This window comes from Euphorbia lathyris, chromosome 5 (genome assembly GCF_963576675.1).
Source record: "Euphorbia lathyris chromosome 5, ddEupLath1.1, whole genome shotgun sequence".
Classification (NCBI taxonomy): domain Eukaryota; kingdom Viridiplantae; phylum Streptophyta; class Magnoliopsida; order Malpighiales; family Euphorbiaceae; genus Euphorbia; species Euphorbia lathyris.
The window spans coordinates 34093308-34113854 of NC_088914.1; the positions used below are offsets into that span (position 1 = coordinate 34093308).

Sequence of the window (20547 nt, forward strand, 5' to 3'; positions counted from 1 at the left end):
GGCTAAGAGAAAAAAAAACGACAACTAAATCATCATCATTATAATTATGCACATAAATCTGACGGTGCCTGTTCTTCAAAGGATAACGATGGTGGCGATTTGAATTCAGCGGCCGATATACGAGTACTGGATAGTTCATCCGTTCGGCCCGTGGGACGGGTAGCATGCGCCACCCGTTCAGGCAAAAACCAACTAAAAAAAATTAAATTAACAGATTTGGGAAATTTTTTTAATTGTAGGATCGTAATATTACCTCGTGTTCGAAATCGTCTACTTCCGGAATGCTCGGCTCCATTTTCGTAAAATTCGATTTTTTACTCGGGAGAGAGAGGATTTTGAGTTTTTGGATACAAATAATGAAAAGGACGGAACTGTAAAAGAGGGGGCGGTAATAAATAATTTAGAGGCAGTGAAGAGCAAAATCCATTTTTGAATTAAGCTAATAGCAATTTAAGGGTTACCGTTGAGAGAGATATATATAAAGTAGACATTTGTTTGACATTTGATGTACAAACTTGCCAAATATCTAAAATTAGTTATATTGACTTAAACCTCACAGTAAATAAGAAGTTTTTCTCAAAATCTATTCATTTTAGTATAATTTTTAACGATCAGACAAGCTTTACATCTTTTGATACTTTTATCGGTCTTTCAGATTACTTTTAGAACTCACCAGCTACCAATTAAACTTGGTTTGATCTCATGGAAGACATTTCTTCTTCCATTTCCTTAGTCCATTTATTCTTTTTAGGGCATAAGAGAACCTCCTTGATGATGTTGAGTTGTGCGTCATCTTGTGAAATCGCTAAAAGTGACGTGCCTTTGATGCCGACGACATTCGACTTTTCTTCTTTTAGTATGACAATGTTTCGAATCTTGATAAATATATCTCATATATTAGTCATATTTGAAATGCTCCCACTTGAAAAATGTTTCATATTCTCATTAGAGGTAGGAATCATACTCCCAATTTAAGATAAAATCTATTTCATTTGAATCGTTTTAATTTAAGGTACTGAAACATATTCTTTTTCCTTAATATTTCTCCAACTCGAATGAAAAGATTAGTGTGAATCTATTTCCTCGAATAATGTGAGATCATGGACAATTTCGCCTAACTTATGGAACTCGTTCTCTAAGAAGGCACTATCTCGTGATTCATATTCTGTCACTCGCCCTTCATCATTTTTATCCCACTGAGACATATCCTTTCAATACATCTATGTATCTTATAAACATACTCTTTAGATCTCTCAAGCCTAGTTCCCCAAACTTGCTCAAGGTATTGTGATAGAAAACTTTGCAAGCTTATGGTTTAACGTGACTTAAATCGGGTTTGCAACCTGTCCATAACTCATATGAAATGGATGTGACAGATTTGAAGGGCATTAGGTTAACGACATATAAGTGGTTGTAAGCAAGACATTTTTGCATAGATTTAACCATATTGAGAAAAGTTTTATTTATCCTCTAAAAACACTATTTTGTTAAAAAGTGTACGAAATTGACAACTGATATTCAATTATTATTTTTATCATATAAAGCTTTGAATAGATATTTCCGACCGTCTTAATTCCCAAAACTTTAATCTTTCTACCTAAGTGATTTTTTTTTTTGACAAGGTTCAGAAATATTTAATTTATTAATTTTAAACAAGTTAACATTCAATTTATTAATTTATTTTTTTAAAAAAATTAATTAACACCACCTTATTTGATGAATTGCAAATCATTACTATAATGGAAACGATGTCGTGTATGAGAGCTTGTCGGAAAAGGATTTGAGAGAGAAAGGACTGCAATGCAAATAGAGGAAGTAAAAAGGACGAAAATACAATTTCAAAATTGTGGGAAAGATTTATTTGAAAGGAGACGGCGTAGGAGCGTGGAGGCCGCGACCTTGCGGATCGAAGCCAGAGTCGAGGTGTAGCGGTATACTCCGATTGACCGGTTCAAAGAAGGGTTCTTTCTCGCTCACCTGGAGAAAGATGCTGGAAAACCCTACACCGGTGCCTGCTCAGCCTGATTCCTCCACTGTCGTTAAGCGCTATGCTCCTCCCAATCAAAGGCACCCCCCTTTCATCTTTATCTTTCCTTCTCATACATAAATCGAAATTTTAACTATAATGTCTTTCTCTCCATATTTGCAGGAACCGTCCTCTTAATAGACGCAAATCAGGTCAGTTTTTTATTTTTATTAGATTTTTATTTTATTTGTTGAGGTTGTTTAAGTTAGGGCTTAGCCAGAAATATGGTTGAAATTCATTTTTAATATTACTAGTTTGTATAATATTTTGCAATTAAATTAGCATGAATGAATCTGCAAATTTCCTTCTTCATTGTGCTTGGTTCAATTCAAATTGAGATGCATACAACTCTGTCTCTTTGTTTGTATAATTATTTAATGGCTTCTCTTTTTCAGTTTGTTAGGTTTTGTGTTTTTTTTTCTTCTCTGTTTTCAGTTAAGAAAATGGCTTCTCATTTGTCTTGTATGAAACTTCAGCTGTCTCAACTTGTGGTTTGTAGGATTTTTATGGTCGCAGCCTGTGAAAAAAAAATCCTCTAACTGATGGGATATGCCAATTTTCCACATTAGAACCAGTAGGGTCGAATGGGTGATTATAATACTGTTCTAACATTTTAGTTGTAATTTTATGATCTGTATCGTTGGAGTTCCTCAGGTAAAACTAACTCCTATTCAGTAGAATGGAGACCTTAGAGTTGAGATCCAACTAGATCTAGAATGTGGTTAGAACTAGCATTTTTTGGTTCCTTGTTAGATAGGTGTCCACAGAATCAACCGCAGCCATCGTTCATTAACTTGATGAAATGTGTAAATATGCTTTTAGAAGACTAATGTTGTAAAACGCTCATGCTTCTGGTTTTGGGATTTGGATGAGGGGGGAAAGCCAAAGAAATATTGTCAAGATGACACGGATCAGCCCCTTCTTCTTCCACCTCCTTCTGACTGGCTTGCTCGCTGCCGGTTCAATTTTATATAATTGTAATGAAATGAAGAAAATAGATTTGTGTCCGAACATTGTGAGTGCATTGGGCATCACATAACTTCTTGATAATACCACATTAGATTGAGAGGCAATGCTTCATGAATGAAGCCAAGTGCTAATTTCTTGGAACCTTGAGCCTCTTTTAACAAAGGACATACCTGTGAGGTTATTGACCAAATTGAGCAATATGGCCTACTTCATTATGGGATTGATGCCAAAAGATCAGCCAATATTTATATATTCTCAATTAGATTAGGAGACTAAAGGTTTGTGCTTTATAAATCAAAACAATACCTTTTGGGGAACTCATGAGACTGTGATCCAAAATGAATAATAGCATAATAGGGCATACGACCTGGTCCATCATTAGTATCCTGAAAGTTATGAATTAAAAACTTATGACCAAATACAGTGGAAGCAATCAGGCTCCATACAGTCTCTTGAAGATAACTTGATCACTTGTGTGCCTTATCCTCTTAGTAAGCGCCATATTCACTTTAACTGAAGCATTGTGAATGAATTGTTACAAAATTTTAATAATTGAGAAGTTTTTGTTGTGAATATTTTTCTCAGTTGGAAGAAATCATGATTCATGACATGGATTGCATTGATGGTTGTTGCCGCCTTCATGGTCAGTGTCATAGCTGTTTTGTGATAGTGGAGGCATACTGAGTTGATATTTTATTGTAAATATTGCAAATAAATTGGTAGGGGAAGGCTTGCTCCCAGTACACCCTTGTGGTGGGATCCCTCCCCGGACCCTCACTCAGCGGGGATGCATAGTGCACCGGTTTCCCATTGCAAAAAGACCAGTTGAGGTTAAAGGACTCATTAATGTTAAAATTGCAACTTGAACACAAATAATAGATTCATTTCCATAATAACATTCATCAACTAAAAAAATCCTTTTGTCATCATATTCGCATCACATGGTTACTAAGTGAACCCAAGCATTAATTCAGAACTTTGAGATTTTTGGAATTTTTAGATCGGAAACATAAAAAAGAGTAAAACAGATGGCTGGAAACGGCAGAGACGCAACTGCAAGTTCCTGAATTGATGTCAAATCCTATTTCTAACATTCTATTAGTTGTTTTGGCAGTTCTTTCCTGATACTGCCCAAACATTGGCCGTTACCGAAAAATGTTGGTCAATTCATCACTTCCAAAATCCTTCAAGAAACAACCATTACATGAATTCATGGTTGGATGAGTCTCATCACTGTTTCTAAGGTAGATATTTCAGGTGATTTCTCTAGGAAGAAAAAGAGTGGTGGATTATTCAGGGAGAGGTACAACCTAGTATAGATCAATAGTCTGTTGGTAGTGGAATTGTGAGATTCACAAGTATTTGATGTGAATATCCTTACTATGGGTCAATTCATTCTAATATTTTGAGAGGCATAGTAAGATTTTGTCAACAGCTATTCATCCTATAGGGGGAATGTTATGTGTCAGTATGTGTGCAGCAGCTGATGATATTTTTAATATGCAGCAGTGCCCTGCCTAGTCTAAGTATCCTAATTATGTGCCTACGTTTCAGTATTAATATGTGTCTATGTTTCCTATGTATAGGTGTCCTAAGTGTGTCTTAAAGTAAATGCTTATCCATTTAGTAACTGCACTAGGAAGCAGTTACCATCGTAAAAACCTGTCCTCTTGGTAACTGCATTGAGAAGCAGTTCGAGATGCTATTTGCTATTTATTCGAATAAAAATTGATAAAAAAGAAGTTGGTGTTTTCTAATGTTAGTCTAAAGAGATCGAAGGGTTCTCTCTAAACAAGCCTTAAACTAACTAGAAAATCAAACTAACTAGAAAACCATACCCTTCCCATAACTAGATCACAGGCCTATAACAACTTGGTATCAAAGGCAGAAAGTTATGGGTGACTCATGTATTCTCCAATAATAGTTTGAAGCATTCATTGGACAAACTCAAAGAGATACATGGCTGCATCAAGTATATCATATGTAATCAGGAACAAGGGTCTGGATGTGTCAAATCTGGCCACAATGAAGGAAACTCTAAATTTGATACAGAACCAGAATCTAATTCTGGTTTGGTCCTGGCTGAACCGGAGGATTGTACCCTTGTTGTCACTAGTTTTCAAAACATGCAACCCATACAAGTGTTGATAGTATAAAAGACTGAAAATACATGGAGGTTCGGCATTGATTAGTGGGCTCTCAACGCACAAACAATGAAGGGAAAATTTCTCATACCAGATACTGTTGCGAAGACTGCTTGCAATGATCATGGATTGGTCATGCCCTTTCGGCTCATTATCCTTGTTGCTTGTGGACTAGCTCCAATTTTAGGAAGGGGGTCATGTTATGTGTCAGTATGTGTGCAGCCCATGATACTTTTAATATGCAGCAGTGTCATGCCTATGTGTATGACTATTAGTCTTAAGTATGTGCTTATGTTTTGGTATTAGTATGTGTCCCATCCTATCTACAAGTCTCCTAAGTGTGTCATAAAGTAAATGTTTATCCTTTTAGTGTTGCGAAAAATAATAGCAGAAACACACAAAATAGAGCAGAAAATAATAAAAGAGACACGGGAATGTTTACCCAGTTCGTCAATAATATTGACTACGTCTGGGGGCGCCGCCAAACCAGGATTTTTTACTAAGAAGAAGAGATTACAAATTACACATCAGGACCCAACATTAACTTCTTTAAATAGAGGGACAAACTTGCTTAGAAAGCAAACTTGTTGACCAAGTTTGACAAACTTTCCCAACAAGCCAGAACTAGGAAACTTGTCTAAGGCTTCATAACCTAACAATCTCCCACTTGAAGTCTGACAAGTAATCATCTCTTTATCTTTCTTCAACAACGGCGGCGCCACTCCTAAAACTTCTCAAGTTCCAAGACCAGTTGAAGCCATGCATAGCTTCAACTTCTCCAAGGTTACAACCTTAGTCAACATATCTGCAGGATTTTCACTGTCTGGAATCTTCAATAGTTGCAAAGTCTTCTTATCTAGGAGATGTCGTATGTAATGATACTTCAGCTCAATATGCTTCGTTCTTGAATGAAAGGCTTGATTCTTTGCTAAGAAAATAGCACTTTGACTGTCACTGAAGAGTGTATTGTTCTTCTGCACCTTTCCCAACTCAGACAAGAAATTCTGAAGCCATACCATCTCTTTACTAGCCTCTGTCACAGCTATGTATTCTGCTTCTGTGGACAAAGCCACAGTCTTCTGCAGCTTGGATGCCCAAGAGATTGCAGTACCGCCTACTGTATACACATACCCGGTTGTACTCTTCCTCCGATCTCGATCACCTGCAAGATCAGCATCAACATACCCATTCAAAATGATCTTGTTACCTTCAAAGCACAAGGCCTTCTTTGTGGTACCTCGCAAGTACCTGAGGATCCATTTCACTGCTTCCCAATGTTGTTTACCCGGATTGCTCATATACCTGCTAACAACTCCCACTGCATGTGCAATGTCTGGTCTTGTACACACCATTGTATACATAATGCTACCAACTGCAGATGCATATGGGGTTTTCACCATATAGGCACGCTCTGCATCATTTTTGGGTGAGTCCTTCTTGGATAGTGTGAAGTGACTACCCATAGGACTGCTTACAGGTTTTGCACCTTGCATGTTGAATCTCTTCAAGACCTTTTCGATGTACTCGGCCTGTGAAAGATACAACTTTCCTGCCACCCTATCACGACTAATCCGCATGCCTAAGATCTGCTTAGCTTCTCCAAGATCCTTCATAGCAAACTGGTCAGACAGTTGTTGCTTTAAATTTTTTATTTCTTCAGCACAAGAACCTGCTATCAACATATCATCAACATATAATAGCAAAATGATAAAGCCATTGTCAGTCTTCTTGAAATAGCAACAATGGTCTGCATTGCATCTGACAAAATCAATGTCATGCATGAACCCATCAAACTTCAAGTACCACTGCCTCGGGGCTTGCTTCAAACCATACAAGCTCTTTTTTAGCTTGCACACAAGATCATTGTTATTTTCAGACACATATCCCTCTGGTTGCTTCATGTATATATCTTCCTCAAGATCTCCATGAAGAAAGGCGGTTTTCACATCCATCTGCTCTAGCAATAAATTCTTTGCAGCAACTATACTCAAAGCTAGTCTAATAGTTGTTAGTTTCACGACTGGAGAAAATATATCAGTATAATCAATTCCTTGCTTCTGCTGAAACCCCTTCACAACCAGTCTTGCCTTATAACGTTTGCTTCCATCTGCTTCTGCTTTGATTCTGTAAACCCATTTGTTGTGCAATGCCTTCTTACCCTTGGGAAGCTCAACTAGTTCCCAAGTGTTATTGGACATTAGAGAATTCATCTCATCTTCCATTGCAAGCTCCCACTTGCTCGAAAGATCGCTTTGTATAGCCTCTGTATAACATTCAGGCTCACCACTGTCAGTCAATAAAAGGTAATGTAGAGAGGGAGAGTACCTTTCCGGTGCATGAGTTTGCCTTTGTGATCTCCTCACATAAACGACTGGCTGGCTTGGTTGTGCCTCTACAGTTACAGGATCATTCTGAGCAATTTTGCTTGCTCCTGAATTTGAGATATCCACTTCAACAACTTGAGGGTCCTTAGCACTTGTACCAACACTATCTGCTGCACCCAACCTATCTTTGTTCAACATCTGTTCATTAAATATGACATCTCGACTGCGGACTATTTTCTGATTCTGTTCATCCCAAAATCTATAACCAAAGTCATCACCACCATATCCAATAAACGTGTATTTCACAGATTTTGCATCAAGTTTACTTCTAGCAGTAGCATCAATGTGAACATATGAAACACAACCGAAAACTTTAAGGAATGATAAGTTTACCTCTTTACCACTCCATACCTCCTCTGGTATACGATTATCTAGAGGAGCTGATGGTCCTCTGTTAATCAGGAAGGCAGCAGTGTTGACTGCATTTGCCCAAAACATCTTTGGTAACCCACATTTGAGTTGCATACATCTAGCGCGCTCATTCAGGGTTCTGTTCATACGTTCTGCAACTCCATTCTGTTGTGGAGTGCCTCTTACAGTCTTTTCCATGCGAATACCATTTAGAGCGCAATAATTTTTAAACTCATTGAGCTCATACTCTCCACCATTATCAGATCTCAAACACTTCACTTTAAGACCTGTTTCGGTTTCTACCAGGGCTTTCCATTTTCTAAAAACATCAAAAGCATCGTATTTATGTTTTAGAAAATAAACCCATACCTTTCTAGTAGAGTCATCAATGAAGGTCATGTAGTATGACGCGCCACCAAGGGATTTGACAGGCGTTGGTCCCCATAGATCACTATGTATCAACTCTAGTTTCTGTGCCTTTGGTTCTCTACCAATCTTTGAAAAACTAACCCTTTTTTGTTTTCCCAGTACACATTCTTCGCATAGACCAACATCAACTGTTGTCAAGCCTGGTAGTTTAGCCTTTGACACCAAGCACTTCATTCCTTTTTCGCTCATGTGGCCAAGTCTGCAATGCCACAACCCTGCATCACTGTTTGCATCTGCAAGAGCAATACAATCCCGATTGTTAGTCATATACAACGTTCCTTCCTTCTTTCCTCTGGTCACCACCAAAGCCCCTTTGGTTATCTTCCATGTTCTGTGACCAAAAGATAGGTCATAGCCTTCTTCATCCAGAGATCAAATTCCGCTTCAAGCCAGGAATATGTCTCACGCCTCGCAGCTCCCAATTATATCCACTCGGGGTTCTGATTTGCACATCTCCTTTACCTACGATCTTCATAGGCTCGTCATCTGCAAGATAGACTTGTCCATAATTTCCTGCACTGTAATTATTCATAATTCCAGCCTCAGGGCATGCATGAAAGGATGCTCCAGAATCCAGAACCCATGATTCCTGTGGACTACTGACACTTAATACTAGTGCATCGCTGATCTCCTCTGCTGCTATGTAGGATGAGTTATCACCCTTCTTTTCCTTTTTCGGTGCTTTGCACTGAGTTGAGTAATGACCATACTGCTTACAGTTCCAGCACTCGATTTGGCTCTTGTCTTTTCTTGACTTGCTCTTGTTTCTCGACTTCCCTCGGCCTCGATTGGAGTTTCTTGATTCTGATCTGCCTCTGTTGTCTGTACTTAAAGCTGAACCTGAAGCTATTCCTGATTCCCTCCTGCGAATCTCCTCGCTCATGATCAGGTCTCTGACTTCATCAAACTTTAATTTCTCCTTCCCCACTGAAGCACTTACAGCAGTAACAGTTCCGCTCCAGCTTTCAGGTAGAGAAGACAACAAAATTAAGGCTCTTACCTCATCATCAAAATTTATATCGACTGAGGTCAACTGGGCTGTTATGAGATTGAAGTCATTTAGATGAGCAGCAACTTCTGTGCTCTCTGTCATCTTTAGGTTAAACAGACGCCGCATCAGATGAACCTTGTTCGCTGCTGATGGCTTCTCAAACATGTCTGCTAGAACCTTTAGGATGCCTTTCGTGGTTTTCTCTTTTGCTGTGTGAAACGCCACATTCCGTGCTAGAGATAAACGCACAACGCTCATCGCCTTCCTGTCTAAAACATTCCATTCTTCGTCTTTCATCTCCTTCGGTTTATCCTTTAAAGGTTGCCACAAATCTTTACCGTAAAGATAATCCGATCCATCGAACTTTTCGATTGTCAATTTTCCTACGTCCATCGTATGTGTTTCGAATCGATAGCCAATCTGGCTCTGATACCAATTGTTGCGAAAAATAATAGCAGAAACACACAAAATAGAGCAGAAAATAATAAAAGACACACGGGAATGTTTACCCAGTTCGTCAATAATATTGACTACGTCTGGGGGCGCCGCCAAGCCAGGATTTTTTACTAAGAAGAAGAGATTACAAATTACACATCAGGACCCAACATTAACTTCTTTAAATAGAGGGACAAACTTGCTTAGAAAGAAAACTTGTTGACCAAGTTTGACAAACTTTCCCAACAAGCCAGAACTAGGAAACTTGTCTAAGGCTTCATAACCTAACATTTAGTAACTGCACTAGGCATCAGTTAAGTTACCAATGTAAATGTCTGTCTTTTAGTAACTGCATTAGACAGCTTTCCAGATGCTATTTACTATGGCTTTCAAATGAAAATTAATGGAAAAGAAGCAAGGATTTTCCAGAAATTAGTCTAAAGAGATTGAAGGATTCTCTCTAAACAAGCCCTTAAACTAACCAGAAAAGCATACCCTTCCCATAACTACATCCTAGGCCTCTATCAGGGAAGTTCTTTATGTTAAGTTGCCAGCTGCATGAACCTATTGAAAAGTTCTTTTCATTTGTCTACCTGTTAGATTTTTAACAAAGTAAGGTTTTGACAGACCGGTATGATTGAAGTAACGGTTTATATGAAAATGATGCAGAGAAGAATCAACAGCTTGCTCCTTCAAGAAATATTCCTGTTGCAGATCATGTTGATGTAGGGAGCAGCAATCTCCTCGGTGAGAAGTATCGTCCAGGCTTAATAGCTCTACAGGGTTGTTGTCGCAGTGAGGCTGCTCAACTTTTGAATGATCGTAAGTCCATACCATAGCTGCTTAAAAGGATTACTTATTTAATTATGCTGTTGAACAAATCATATATTTTAAATTGTTGCTACATGTGGTAAATATGGCGATTTGTTTGTAGTATCAATCTGTACAACAATAACAATGACATGGTCACAAAGAGACAGATTGAACTCAATTCAATTTGACAGTACAAAATAATCTTCAACTTCTTGGTACAATGGGTGGATACTTTGTAGCTGCAATTAAAGATTTAAAATGTATGTTTATGAAATATTTGTGTGGTGCAGTGGTGATTTGGTTTTTAGATGGATGGAAGAGCAAGTTACCACTGATATAAAATGTTACTGATGAACTTTGACCTTCCAAATCTTTTGGATTGAAATATTCCTCATTCGTGATTCCTTAGAAACTCACTTGTGTCATGAAATGGTCTTGTAGTTGGACTTTTTTGAAGCCTTTGATTGTTTTTATGCATCAAGGGAACTATAGAGTTTGACTACAGGTAATACCAAAAGCAGCAAGAAATCCAATCCTGTGATGGTTCAGAGGCTCGTTTGATGAGAAAGGATATTGCTTGAGTTGCTTTAGGAATTGAAAAGTTGATAAGATAGGATATTTTTCTTGAGTTTCTTAGGTCAGTTCGGTCTTTTGCATGATGTTATGTCACCATTTACCTCCATATTCATTTATTTCAAGTGCAGGTTGGGCAATGGCAATGCACAAGTACGATGATACATCCATAGATTTATCTGGTGAGTGAACTACTTGGAAAATCATTATTCTATTTCACTTATATGGCTGTGTTTCTGATGATATATGAGCACTTCCATTGTTACCTTGTGCATAAGTAGCAGCATTGGTGATAGAAACAAATAAACAGATATAGAGAAATAAGCATTGTTTATGTTGCATGGACACAGACACGGACACAAAAACAGAAACGAACACCGGGACGTTATTTCTAAAAAATATAGGGAATGGAAACGTGGGGGAAACGTGTAAAATTAAAAATATAGGGACATATAAATATTAAAAGTATAATAATAAAAAACATGGTATATATACTTAATACTAATAGGTGATTACATCAGTGAGCAGAAAACAGAAATAATTAGAAGTTGTGGAATATAAATTATCATCAATTAAGAAGTTCTAGCTAAGGAAGGAAGAAGTTTCATTTAGCTAGAATCGGATTGTGTTAGCAATTGGAAACGGTTTCCTAAACCAGAAATGTGTTTCTTATTTTCAATATTTACGGAAAAGTGTCGTACTAGTTTCTGGGAATGTCTGTTTCCAAAACAGACACAAAATGCGGAAACGCTATGAAACAGGAGTTCTCATGCAACACAGGGCATTGTGTTTTGCTGCTGGTTTCATTGGGCTGCTGGGGGTGTACATTGATCTCTGAATGCGTTGCTCATATATAATGGTACATATATGTGGACTACTAAATCTTTCAGCAAAGGAACGAAAAAGTTATTGTTCTAATTAAACTAATATTTGCATATACTTCTAAATTAAAGAGAGTGGTTTGGTCCATTTGTTTTAATGAAAGCTGCTTGGTACTTGTTTTTTTCTTGTTTTTTCTCTATCTACTCCAAGTTAATGCAATTGGACCCTGTATTAATAAATCATCAGCTGATGGTCAATATACTTGTTAGAAATTTGCTCTACTTCAGATTGACATATTGTTGTGGTATTGCCGCGGTGGTTTTATTTTAATCCTTGGTGTATTATGAGGCCTCTCATCTCTGTTGCATTCTTCCTTCCATTGTAAACTATATTTGAATGCAAACCAAGTCATAACCCGTAACTTTTAGGCCATATGTCAGCTCATTGATTGTATCTCATGGTCTGTTCAACCAAGCTACACATCTTGGCTTCCTTCCTGCCATTGAATGTGCTATTTTGACGATTATTTTCAGCAACATGAAGAATGACAGTAGATTTGCAGTTATACATGGCTAACTTATTTGTAATTATCCTGTTTGTGAAATCAACTAATATCTGGATTTTATTATTCAGAAAGACCTGTGATGTATTCTGCTAGCACTGCATCAGCATGGGGGCACCTTAGACTTCCACATCAGGTTAGTTCATCTTGCGGTCTTCCCCTCCTGCATCATTTCCTTCTCCATTTTTATCCGTTTTTTCTGAGCCATTCACGTCTACTGCTGAAATGCTTTTCAGTTTATGCCTCCTCTGGCAAACACTGGTGGACCATCTTCTGGTTCACAAATCGACTTCTTAACTGAACTTCGCCGTCAAATGAGGAACTCCAATTCTGATAATTAACAGTCCTCCATCTCTACACAAGTTGAATCTTGCATCTGAAATCTCAAGACTTGTGCTGGGAGTGCTGGCGCCGAGAAGCTGGGTGTTAAACAACCTAATTGCTTTTCCAGAGCAATGTGGTTTTATAATCAAGTGTACGCAGACCAAGAATATTCTGCTTATGTGATGTATTTTATACATGTATGTTGTAAGTGTGAAAGATTATTACTGCTAAATCGTTATATAACAATTCCGTTGAAATTTACTACGGCCGTGCTTGATGTGATGAAAGTATTAGTATTAACAGTCATAAAAAATGTGATACAATGTTTCATTATGAAATAAAACTTTACAAAGGGTTTTACTGTTTCCAAACCGGAATGATTCCTTGGGCAGCCAAACGCTTTTCGACCCAAAAGATGATGTGTCTAGCTGTAATTTTCTTCTCATCAATGAGAAAAGGTTCAACTGTGCTTGGTTCTAAACCATAGGAAGATAGAGAAAAACCCTTTGGACCTGTTCACAGTTCCAATTGAGTTAGCTGTCCTGTTGTTTTTATTTTCATACTGAATTTGAGAGAATGTATGTAATGTTACCTATTACATTTCCATTGGGGAAGAAAGCCCAAAAAATGTAGGGGTTGTCCTTTTTAATAAAGGAGCCTTCCAACTGTCATTTTTGTAATTGAAAATGAGTGATTCCATAAGATATGTTTGGAAAAAAAAAAAAGAGTAAATAGAAGAGAAGCTCACTCTGTTATCTTTGAAAGAGAGTTGAAGTTGAGTAATATATGGGTCAGCTTCAAGAATAGCTTTGAGTGAAGGAATAACATCTTCTTCCATCATCTGAGGAAGTGGTTTTACAGGAGCTTTTGGTGGTGGTTTGGGCTTTGCTTCAACTTTTTTGACCTCTTTTGTTTCAGCTGAAACATACATAAATACATAGAGTATTCAAATTCCATAACTGAAATGAAGTGAAACTTAAAAGATTACCTGTGGTTGAAGTAGATGATTCTTGCAAGGCAGAACATGTAATAGTTGTTCTTGATATTGCTATATGTTGGTAATTTGAGAAAGTGGAGGAGGGTCTGTGATTCCTAGTAAAATATGGAGGGAAGCTAGAAAGTCCCATTGCTCCACCTCTACTTGCCAATGCCATGTTATTAATTGGATCTTTTTCAATTGGTAAGATTCATGTTTTTAAAATTGCTTTGAAGTTTGTTTACATAAGATAAACAAATAAACTCAAAGTAGAGAAGAAAGAGGCAGCTCTATCTTCTGATCCACACACCGCTTGCTGAAATATATGCCACTGATTTATTTATTTATTTTTTCTGCCAATTCATTAAATTTATAATTCTAGGAGGAGGTCCACTACTTCCTGCTGCCCACATCAGCTTTAGCTTATTATTTACTTATCTATTTAAATTGCCTTTCGGTAAATATCTAGTACGTATCATCTTTTTTAGATTTTATTGAGTGATAGAAAATATATTGATTTTTTTTCATAATAAATTTATTATAATTATTGTCTAATTAAGTATTATTTTGAAGGTGGATATATTTAGTCTTAGTTTAGAAAAATAAAAAAATAAATTGTGTATATATTTTTATTATTCATTCGGATAAAAACAAATTTACCCTTATTTATCTTAGTGGGGTAGGGATGAAGATGGAACAGCTCGCTCTATCTCCAATCCACTCTGTTGACAAGCCAAGTGAAATCTTCTAAATGATATGATAACTTATTAAAGAAATAACCTCTTTTTTTATCATAACAAATTAATAATATTATCACATTCCCTTTATTGTCAACTAAGTAAGCTCGGTATTTACTCGTTAATGTCTCGAGTGAGCTATCTCAAACCGAGCTTTGACTGAACTTTTATCAAACTTCAATCATGATTTAATCAGATTTATCATACATGCACTGAATAAATAATATAATAAACAACAACAAAATATCCAATAACATGTTTTAGTTTAAAAAAGTCATAGAAAAATAATAATTACTTGTCATGGATGGCTTCAAGAGTGGTCAGAGAGAAATTACTGATAGCGGTGTTGTCAGCATGGTTGCTTATGAACGGTAGCTGCTACCGTTGTGCATGATGAATTACAGTGAAAAAACTTAAGAAAAGAGAAACAAATTATTGTTTAGGGTTTGTATTTTAAAGTTTGAATTCCTAATTTTTTAACAAACTTAAATCTCAAAAGTAGTCATTAAATGCTTTTTTATGAGCCTTATAAGCTATGAGTAATTGAGAGTGAAAGTCCTGACTAATTACTAATTTTCTTTCTTTACCTACAAGCATTAATTATTTTATTTTAAATTAAAAATTAATGAAATATAAATAGTAATTAAAATTAATGAAATATATTTACGAGCTCAAATAGTTTTCAAGATACCCGACTCATTAACAATCCTATATGTTCCATCATTCCTCTAATTTGCAATATTTATAGGCAACTCTTGCCACAAATTAAATACTTATTGAGGAACTTTGTTCCAAAAATTACTTTGAATTTGAATATAGCACTTTAGTAATTAATACCATCAGATCATACATCTGGAAGAGGGAGAAAATGTTATTTTCATTACAAGCAATAAAATCATAATAATTCAACCCTGAACAACAAAATCAACAAATTTGTTGATCAATAAATCACTCTCACTATTGGTTTTGAACAAGTGAAAGCAATGTTCTTCACCTTTACTCTCGTAAAATTCTAAATTTCCATCCCATCCACTCTTACCCAAAGTTTCATAATACAATTCCCCTCTATCTCTTAGCCAGTCTTTCTCAGCCACGCATACCAAAACTTTCTTGCACCCCATTTTCCTCAAATTCGGATCCACTCCCGGGTTCAGTTTCGGGTCATCATCACGGCCCGAACTGGTCGGACACATGTACTTATACATTTTATCCTCCTCTTTGCCTCCAAAGAATGGATGCACCATAAGCACGCCAATAATATTCAAACCACTCAATCCAACAACACCAGCTTCAACTGCAACAAAGTGGGCTATATTTGCCCCAGCACTCTCGCCCGCTAAGAAAACCCGCCCGAAATCCACGTGCTCATTGAGCCAAGGTTCGGGTCCTAGCCCATTTGAGTGACTAGCGATCCATTGGAGCCCGCTCCATGAATCGTCATACCCGATTGGCAAAGGATGCTCCGGGGCTAACCTGTAGTCAATTGAAATAGCAATCACATTGGCCTTAGTCACAATACAAGAAAGGAACTTTTTGGTGACAATGTCAAAGGGTGATCCGGCACAGAAGCCTCCGCCATGGTAGTGGACAAGAAGAGGCAGTTTCTGATCTGGGTGGTCTAGTTTTGGGATAAAGATACGAGCTTTGACACCGGTTTGATCGGAGATTGAAACATCTTTGGATTGCACTCCAGTTTCTGAGTCAAGACCTGCTTGAAAATGGTCGTTGATCATGATCATGTACCTTTCGACACGACCATCCTTGTAAACTTTGAAGAAGGGTGGAAAATCATGAGTTGTTTCAGAATCCATGGCTAAGTTGAGTGTTTGGAATAGGATCTGACCTACAGGGTTTTATAATAACTTAGATGAGAGAAACAGAAAGTCTAAGGAAGGTGAGGTTTTTTCTGAATGAGACTGGCAGTTGATTCAAAAATGCTACAGTTGTGTAGTGCTTGAGGTAGGTAGATGTTGGACTATTAGATATATATATTTTAATGATTCAACTCAACTGTTTTATTTTCATAAGTAAAAGCAAAACAAAATGATCAAGATAGATCTGATTTTGTTTGCTTCTTGGAGCTGCTTCTTTTTCTTGTTGGGGCAGAATCAGTGGATACCTTCTTGCTGTGTTTAAACTTTTCTATCATAGTGTATACCTGCATTCAGTCGACAATTTCAACCACACAAATTAATTTTCTAAAAATTTACCTAGATAAACTAATGCATAGGAAAAAAAGTACAAATGTGGATCATGTAGATCACATAACACGATAATCCATTTTAACATTACTTTCGTTCCTAACATGAGCACATTTGAATTCTTGATGAGAGAAGGGGTAAATTACATCTATGGGCTCTCAACTCAACTTAGGGTTTACTTTTTTTTTTATGGCCTTTTACCTTCAAAATCGGATATAAAAGTCCCTGAACTTTACCTTGCAGTAACATAAAAGTCCCTTATTAAAAGTAAACAACCTAAACATGACAGATAATAACCTCAAAATGAAAAAGTCCAAAAACTAAAGTTCTTTAGAACCATCGTTTTCGACCTTCCAAATTACCATTTTCAAATTTCTTTTCCAACCAAACAATACCTAACCGACTTCAAAACCAAAAAATGCAAGAACTACAGTTGCTTAAAATACCATGTTCATCAACTTTACAGTAAAGGGTTGCCCACTATTGGAATGGACAACGGTTAAGGGACTTTTTATGCTAGTAAAAGAGCAAAGGTAAGGAATCATAAAGAAAGTAAAGACTAAATTGAAGGGCCATTAGTATAATTTACCCATGAGAGAAGTGCATTATTAGTAGTGTATCCTTTCCAAAATCCTATCTTTAAGTAGTCATCAAATAATAACATGCCATTTTAAATTCTGATATGAAATTACCTTTCTTACTCCAGATGTCAATCCTAAGGTTGAAAGAGCCTTCTTCTCCACATATTTCCAATTTGTAGCTTCTTTTTCTTCATCACTAAACAACTTACTTGCCCCACCTTCACACCAAGACAGAACAAGTAAAGGGACGAAGATAGATAATTGACATCTTATTGAGAAAATGATACATTTGCCTGGAAGAGGAAGGGTACCTTTAAGAGATATTACCAGCAACTCAACATAAACCTTGAGACGGATGTGGGAAAAGATATGAACAAATTCTCCAATGTTTTCTCTCATAACTACGCTACAAGTGCTCCTTGGATTAATTCTGAATGATTTTTTGAGAAAGTGGTCAGTTTGTTTTCTCCTTGTAGTTAAATCAGCTTCTTTACCCAACATGACAGTTGGGAACTCCCAAAGACCAGAGAGCAAGCCGCCTTCAGGTCTTTTTACAAGAAGAAATTTGCTGTCAGATTGGTCATCCTCATTCGAATGTTTTTTGCTTTCTTGTATCTCCACAACACAAACAGCTGAAAATTCAGGTCTTTGTTTCACCTTCACAACCTTGGTGGGATAATCTGTAACCAAAACTGACTCATTTAGCTTGGAAATTGAGCTTGCACAACATTGGCTGGAAACTGGGCATAGCGAGCAAACTGGATTGGTGGGATTGCAAACAGTTGCACCAAGTTCCATCAGAGACTGGTTCAAATCCCCCGGACGGCACGGATCAACTAGTTGAGCCGCTAGTTTCCTGAAATACAACATTTCAGATGAAACAAGTATCAGAGGAGCATACACAATTGGTTGTTCCATATTAAGCATACAGTAAGAGAAGAAAAAACTGACCAAAAGTTTTTTACAGTTGCAGATTTTTTTGGATTTGCAGAAATAGCCTTCAATCTGGCAAGTACCCTTATAACATTACCATCAACCACAGGCACCACCTGACATATCAAAGCTTGAAATTTTTTGCCCTTTACACAAATCATAATGATGAAATGCAAAGCCTACTCACTTCTTTGAATGCTATAGAGGCAATTGCACCAGCCGTATAATCTCCTATCCCCGGGACCTTCCGTAAGGAGGACACTGTATTCGGAAACCCACAATCCCCAGCCACAATCATTTTAGCTCCCTAATTATGAGAACAAAGTCAGGTAGAAATTAATCATCATTGCTAAAATATAAATTTGAACTTCAAAACAAGAAAGAAAATGAGACCAGCAGAGATTTGTAAAGAACTTCAAAAAGCCAACCAAGCCATCTCTAAGAACACTTAAAAAAATGTAGACTTCTTTTTTACATAAACTGCAGACTCAACAATATATGAAACAGGGCAGAGTCACTGGATATATATATATATTTTTACAATTAAAAAGCAGGAACAAACTTTATTACACTCAAGAAATAACCTGAAATGTTACAATGGATAGAGGATCAAGTAAAGATCCAAACTTTAACATAAAAAACAATCAAAACTTACATTGCAGTTTCCAGTTGAAACTACACTTCCAAATTATTTAAGTTTAAGGTGAAATTATCCTTTCACGGTGAGAAATCAAGCAAATACTTTACAACAATAGCTATATAAGGGTCAAATTTCAATTTTGACTCATTAATAAAAAGAAATTAGCTCATTTTGATTCAATTTTATCTTTTTCTATGTATATAGGCATGAAAATTAGTAACAAAATTCCTTGTATAAAAATAAAATGAAGCTAGAATTCCTGAACTATGGCAAAATTGATATGTATCAATTAGAAAAGCACAAGTAATTGCTTACTTCTAAGAGAAAACGTGCCCGCCTATAATATCCTAAGCCTGCCCACATCTCATTCACCTCCTGCACAAAACACAAAAGGAGCAACACCCATACATCAGAAAAACCTAAAAACATCATTGAACAATTCACATTAAAGATTTAATTTTAACTAAATGTACCTCAAGAGAAGCCTTGGAAAGATCCTGAAGAGTAGGCCATTTCAACATCCAGCGATTGTAATAATCAATCACAGTCTGAACTCTAGTCTGTTGCAGCATCACTTCAGATACCCAAACCCCATATGCCCTCTTACTTTTCTCTTCTTCACATTCTTCTTCCTCTTGATTTGTTTTCTTTCTTCTCCAAGGTAGCTCTCTCTGAGTGTGGTCGTACCAATCGAGTAATTTTTCCCTGATTGTTTGGGTTTCGTTATCGGTAAACATGTCTTCAATGTCAGGAACTTGAGGGCGAATCAGTTTGCCCTTCTTAGATTGAACATTTCTCTTCTTTGGTCTTTTCGTGTCCGCCATTAATATGTAGAGAATGGAGAAAAGTGGGGGTTTGAGTTGAGTACTCCTGCTTGGAATTGGAGGGACGTTTGAGAATTCAAATCCATCAAGCACGCCTACACCTATATTCGAATTTGCACCCATACGATTCAAGATTTAATTTTTCTAAACCCGCACGCTAATCATTAAAATAATATTTTCTTTTTTGAGGTTGAATTTCCTACTAAGTGAAAATTTAATTCCTATTTACATGAGATATCTTAAGAAATATTTTATGAAAATATATTTTACATGTTGATCAATATCAATCATTTGGATTTAGAAGAACTAGTTGATATAGAAAAATAGATATTTTTTAAAGATGCGAACGACACTCTTCAATCATGTGAAAAAACACCCATTGTTCGTCTCGGTTACTGTACTGTTGAGAAGGAACAATTGTGGCTAAAGATAAACGGTTGCACAAAGGACAAAGTACGATGTCTGACACTTCAGAGGTCCGGAGGCCTCAAGTCCAATGAAAAGAGGATACATCGCAACACGTTTGCTACATGACAAGGTGCATCACCTGGCGGCTTTACAGTCTAAGCTTGGTAGAGCCAACCGAAGGCTGACATGTGTCCGATGACTCATTATGGTGCAATCCTAGAATGACGAAGATTACCCTTGACAACCACTATAAATAGAAAATGTCGTATGAAGTATGTAAACACACCATTTGTCAATGCTTGGATTATCTTCAACATTCCTAAAACCTTTGCTAACAGAGCAAGTTCGCAAGACGTCAACCCCTCTCTGACCAGTTGTTATTTTTAACTCAGGCCAAGGAAGAAGGTTCTAGAAGATCATTCAG

At 36.9% G+C, this 20547-nt stretch overlaps 3 protein-coding genes across 3 annotated transcripts; 1 reads left to right on the forward strand and 2 right to left on the reverse strand.

Moving 5' to 3' along the window:
• Positions 1-1869: 1869 nt before the first annotated feature.
• On the forward strand, positions 1870-13084 carry LOC136229060 (uncharacterized). Its single transcript, XM_066017627.1, has 6 exons — positions 1870-2067; positions 2150-2178; positions 10399-10551; positions 11247-11297; positions 12571-12635; positions 12736-13084. The coding sequence occupies exons 1-6, from the start codon at positions 1988-1990 to the stop codon at positions 12838-12840; spliced, it is 483 nt and encodes a 160-aa protein (XP_065873699.1). The 5' UTR covers positions 1870-1987; the 3' UTR covers positions 12841-13084.
• Positions 13085-13102: 18 nt separating this feature from the next.
• Positions 13103-14122, reverse strand: LOC136229059 (uncharacterized). Its single transcript, XM_066017625.1, has 4 exons — positions 13812-14122; positions 13572-13741; positions 13416-13488; positions 13103-13335 (listed from the first exon to the last, which is right to left on the reverse strand). The coding sequence occupies exons 1-4, from the start codon at positions 13975-13977 to the stop codon at positions 13181-13183; spliced, it is 564 nt and encodes a 187-aa protein (XP_065873697.1). The 5' UTR covers positions 13978-14122; the 3' UTR covers positions 13103-13180.
• Positions 14123-15395: 1273 nt separating this feature from the next.
• On the reverse strand, positions 15396-19849 carry LOC136231387 (uncharacterized). The gene is given in 8 exon segments (XM_066020741.1): positions 15396-16452; positions 17014-17034; positions 17430-17536; positions 17630-18174; positions 18270-18367; positions 18439-18558; positions 19207-19266; positions 19365-19849. Coding segments are annotated over 8 exon segments (2436 nt in total). The 5' UTR covers positions 19839-19849; the 3' UTR covers positions 15396-15441.
• Positions 19850-20547: the final 698 nt, after the last annotated feature.

Excerpts from the sequence above, each read along its gene's own strand:
- LOC136229060 (XM_066017627.1), top strand. The coding sequence starts at position 1,988 with ATGCTGGAAAACCCTACACCGGTGCCTGCTCAGCCTGATTCCTCCACT. Across the intron at positions 2,068-2,149 it reads TATGCTCCTCCCAATCAAAG|GAACCGTCCTCTTAATAGAC; the intron begins GCACCCCCCTTT and ends CCATATTTGCAG. Across the intron at positions 2,179-10,398 it reads TCTTAATAGACGCAAATCAG|AGAAGAATCAACAGCTTGCT; the intron begins GTCAGTTTTTTA and ends AAAATGATGCAG.
- LOC136229059 (XM_066017625.1), bottom strand. The coding sequence starts at position 13,977 with ATGGCATTGGCAAGTAGAGGTGGAGCAATGGGACTTTCTAGCTTCCCT. Across the intron at positions 13,489-13,571 it reads TCTCTTTCAAAGATAACAGA|TTGGAAGGCTCCTTTATTAA; the intron begins GTGAGCTTCTCT and ends CAAAAATGACAG. Across the intron at positions 13,336-13,415 it reads CCCCAATGGAAATGTAATAG|GTCCAAAGGGTTTTTCTCTA; the intron begins GTAACATTACAT and ends AACTGTGAACAG.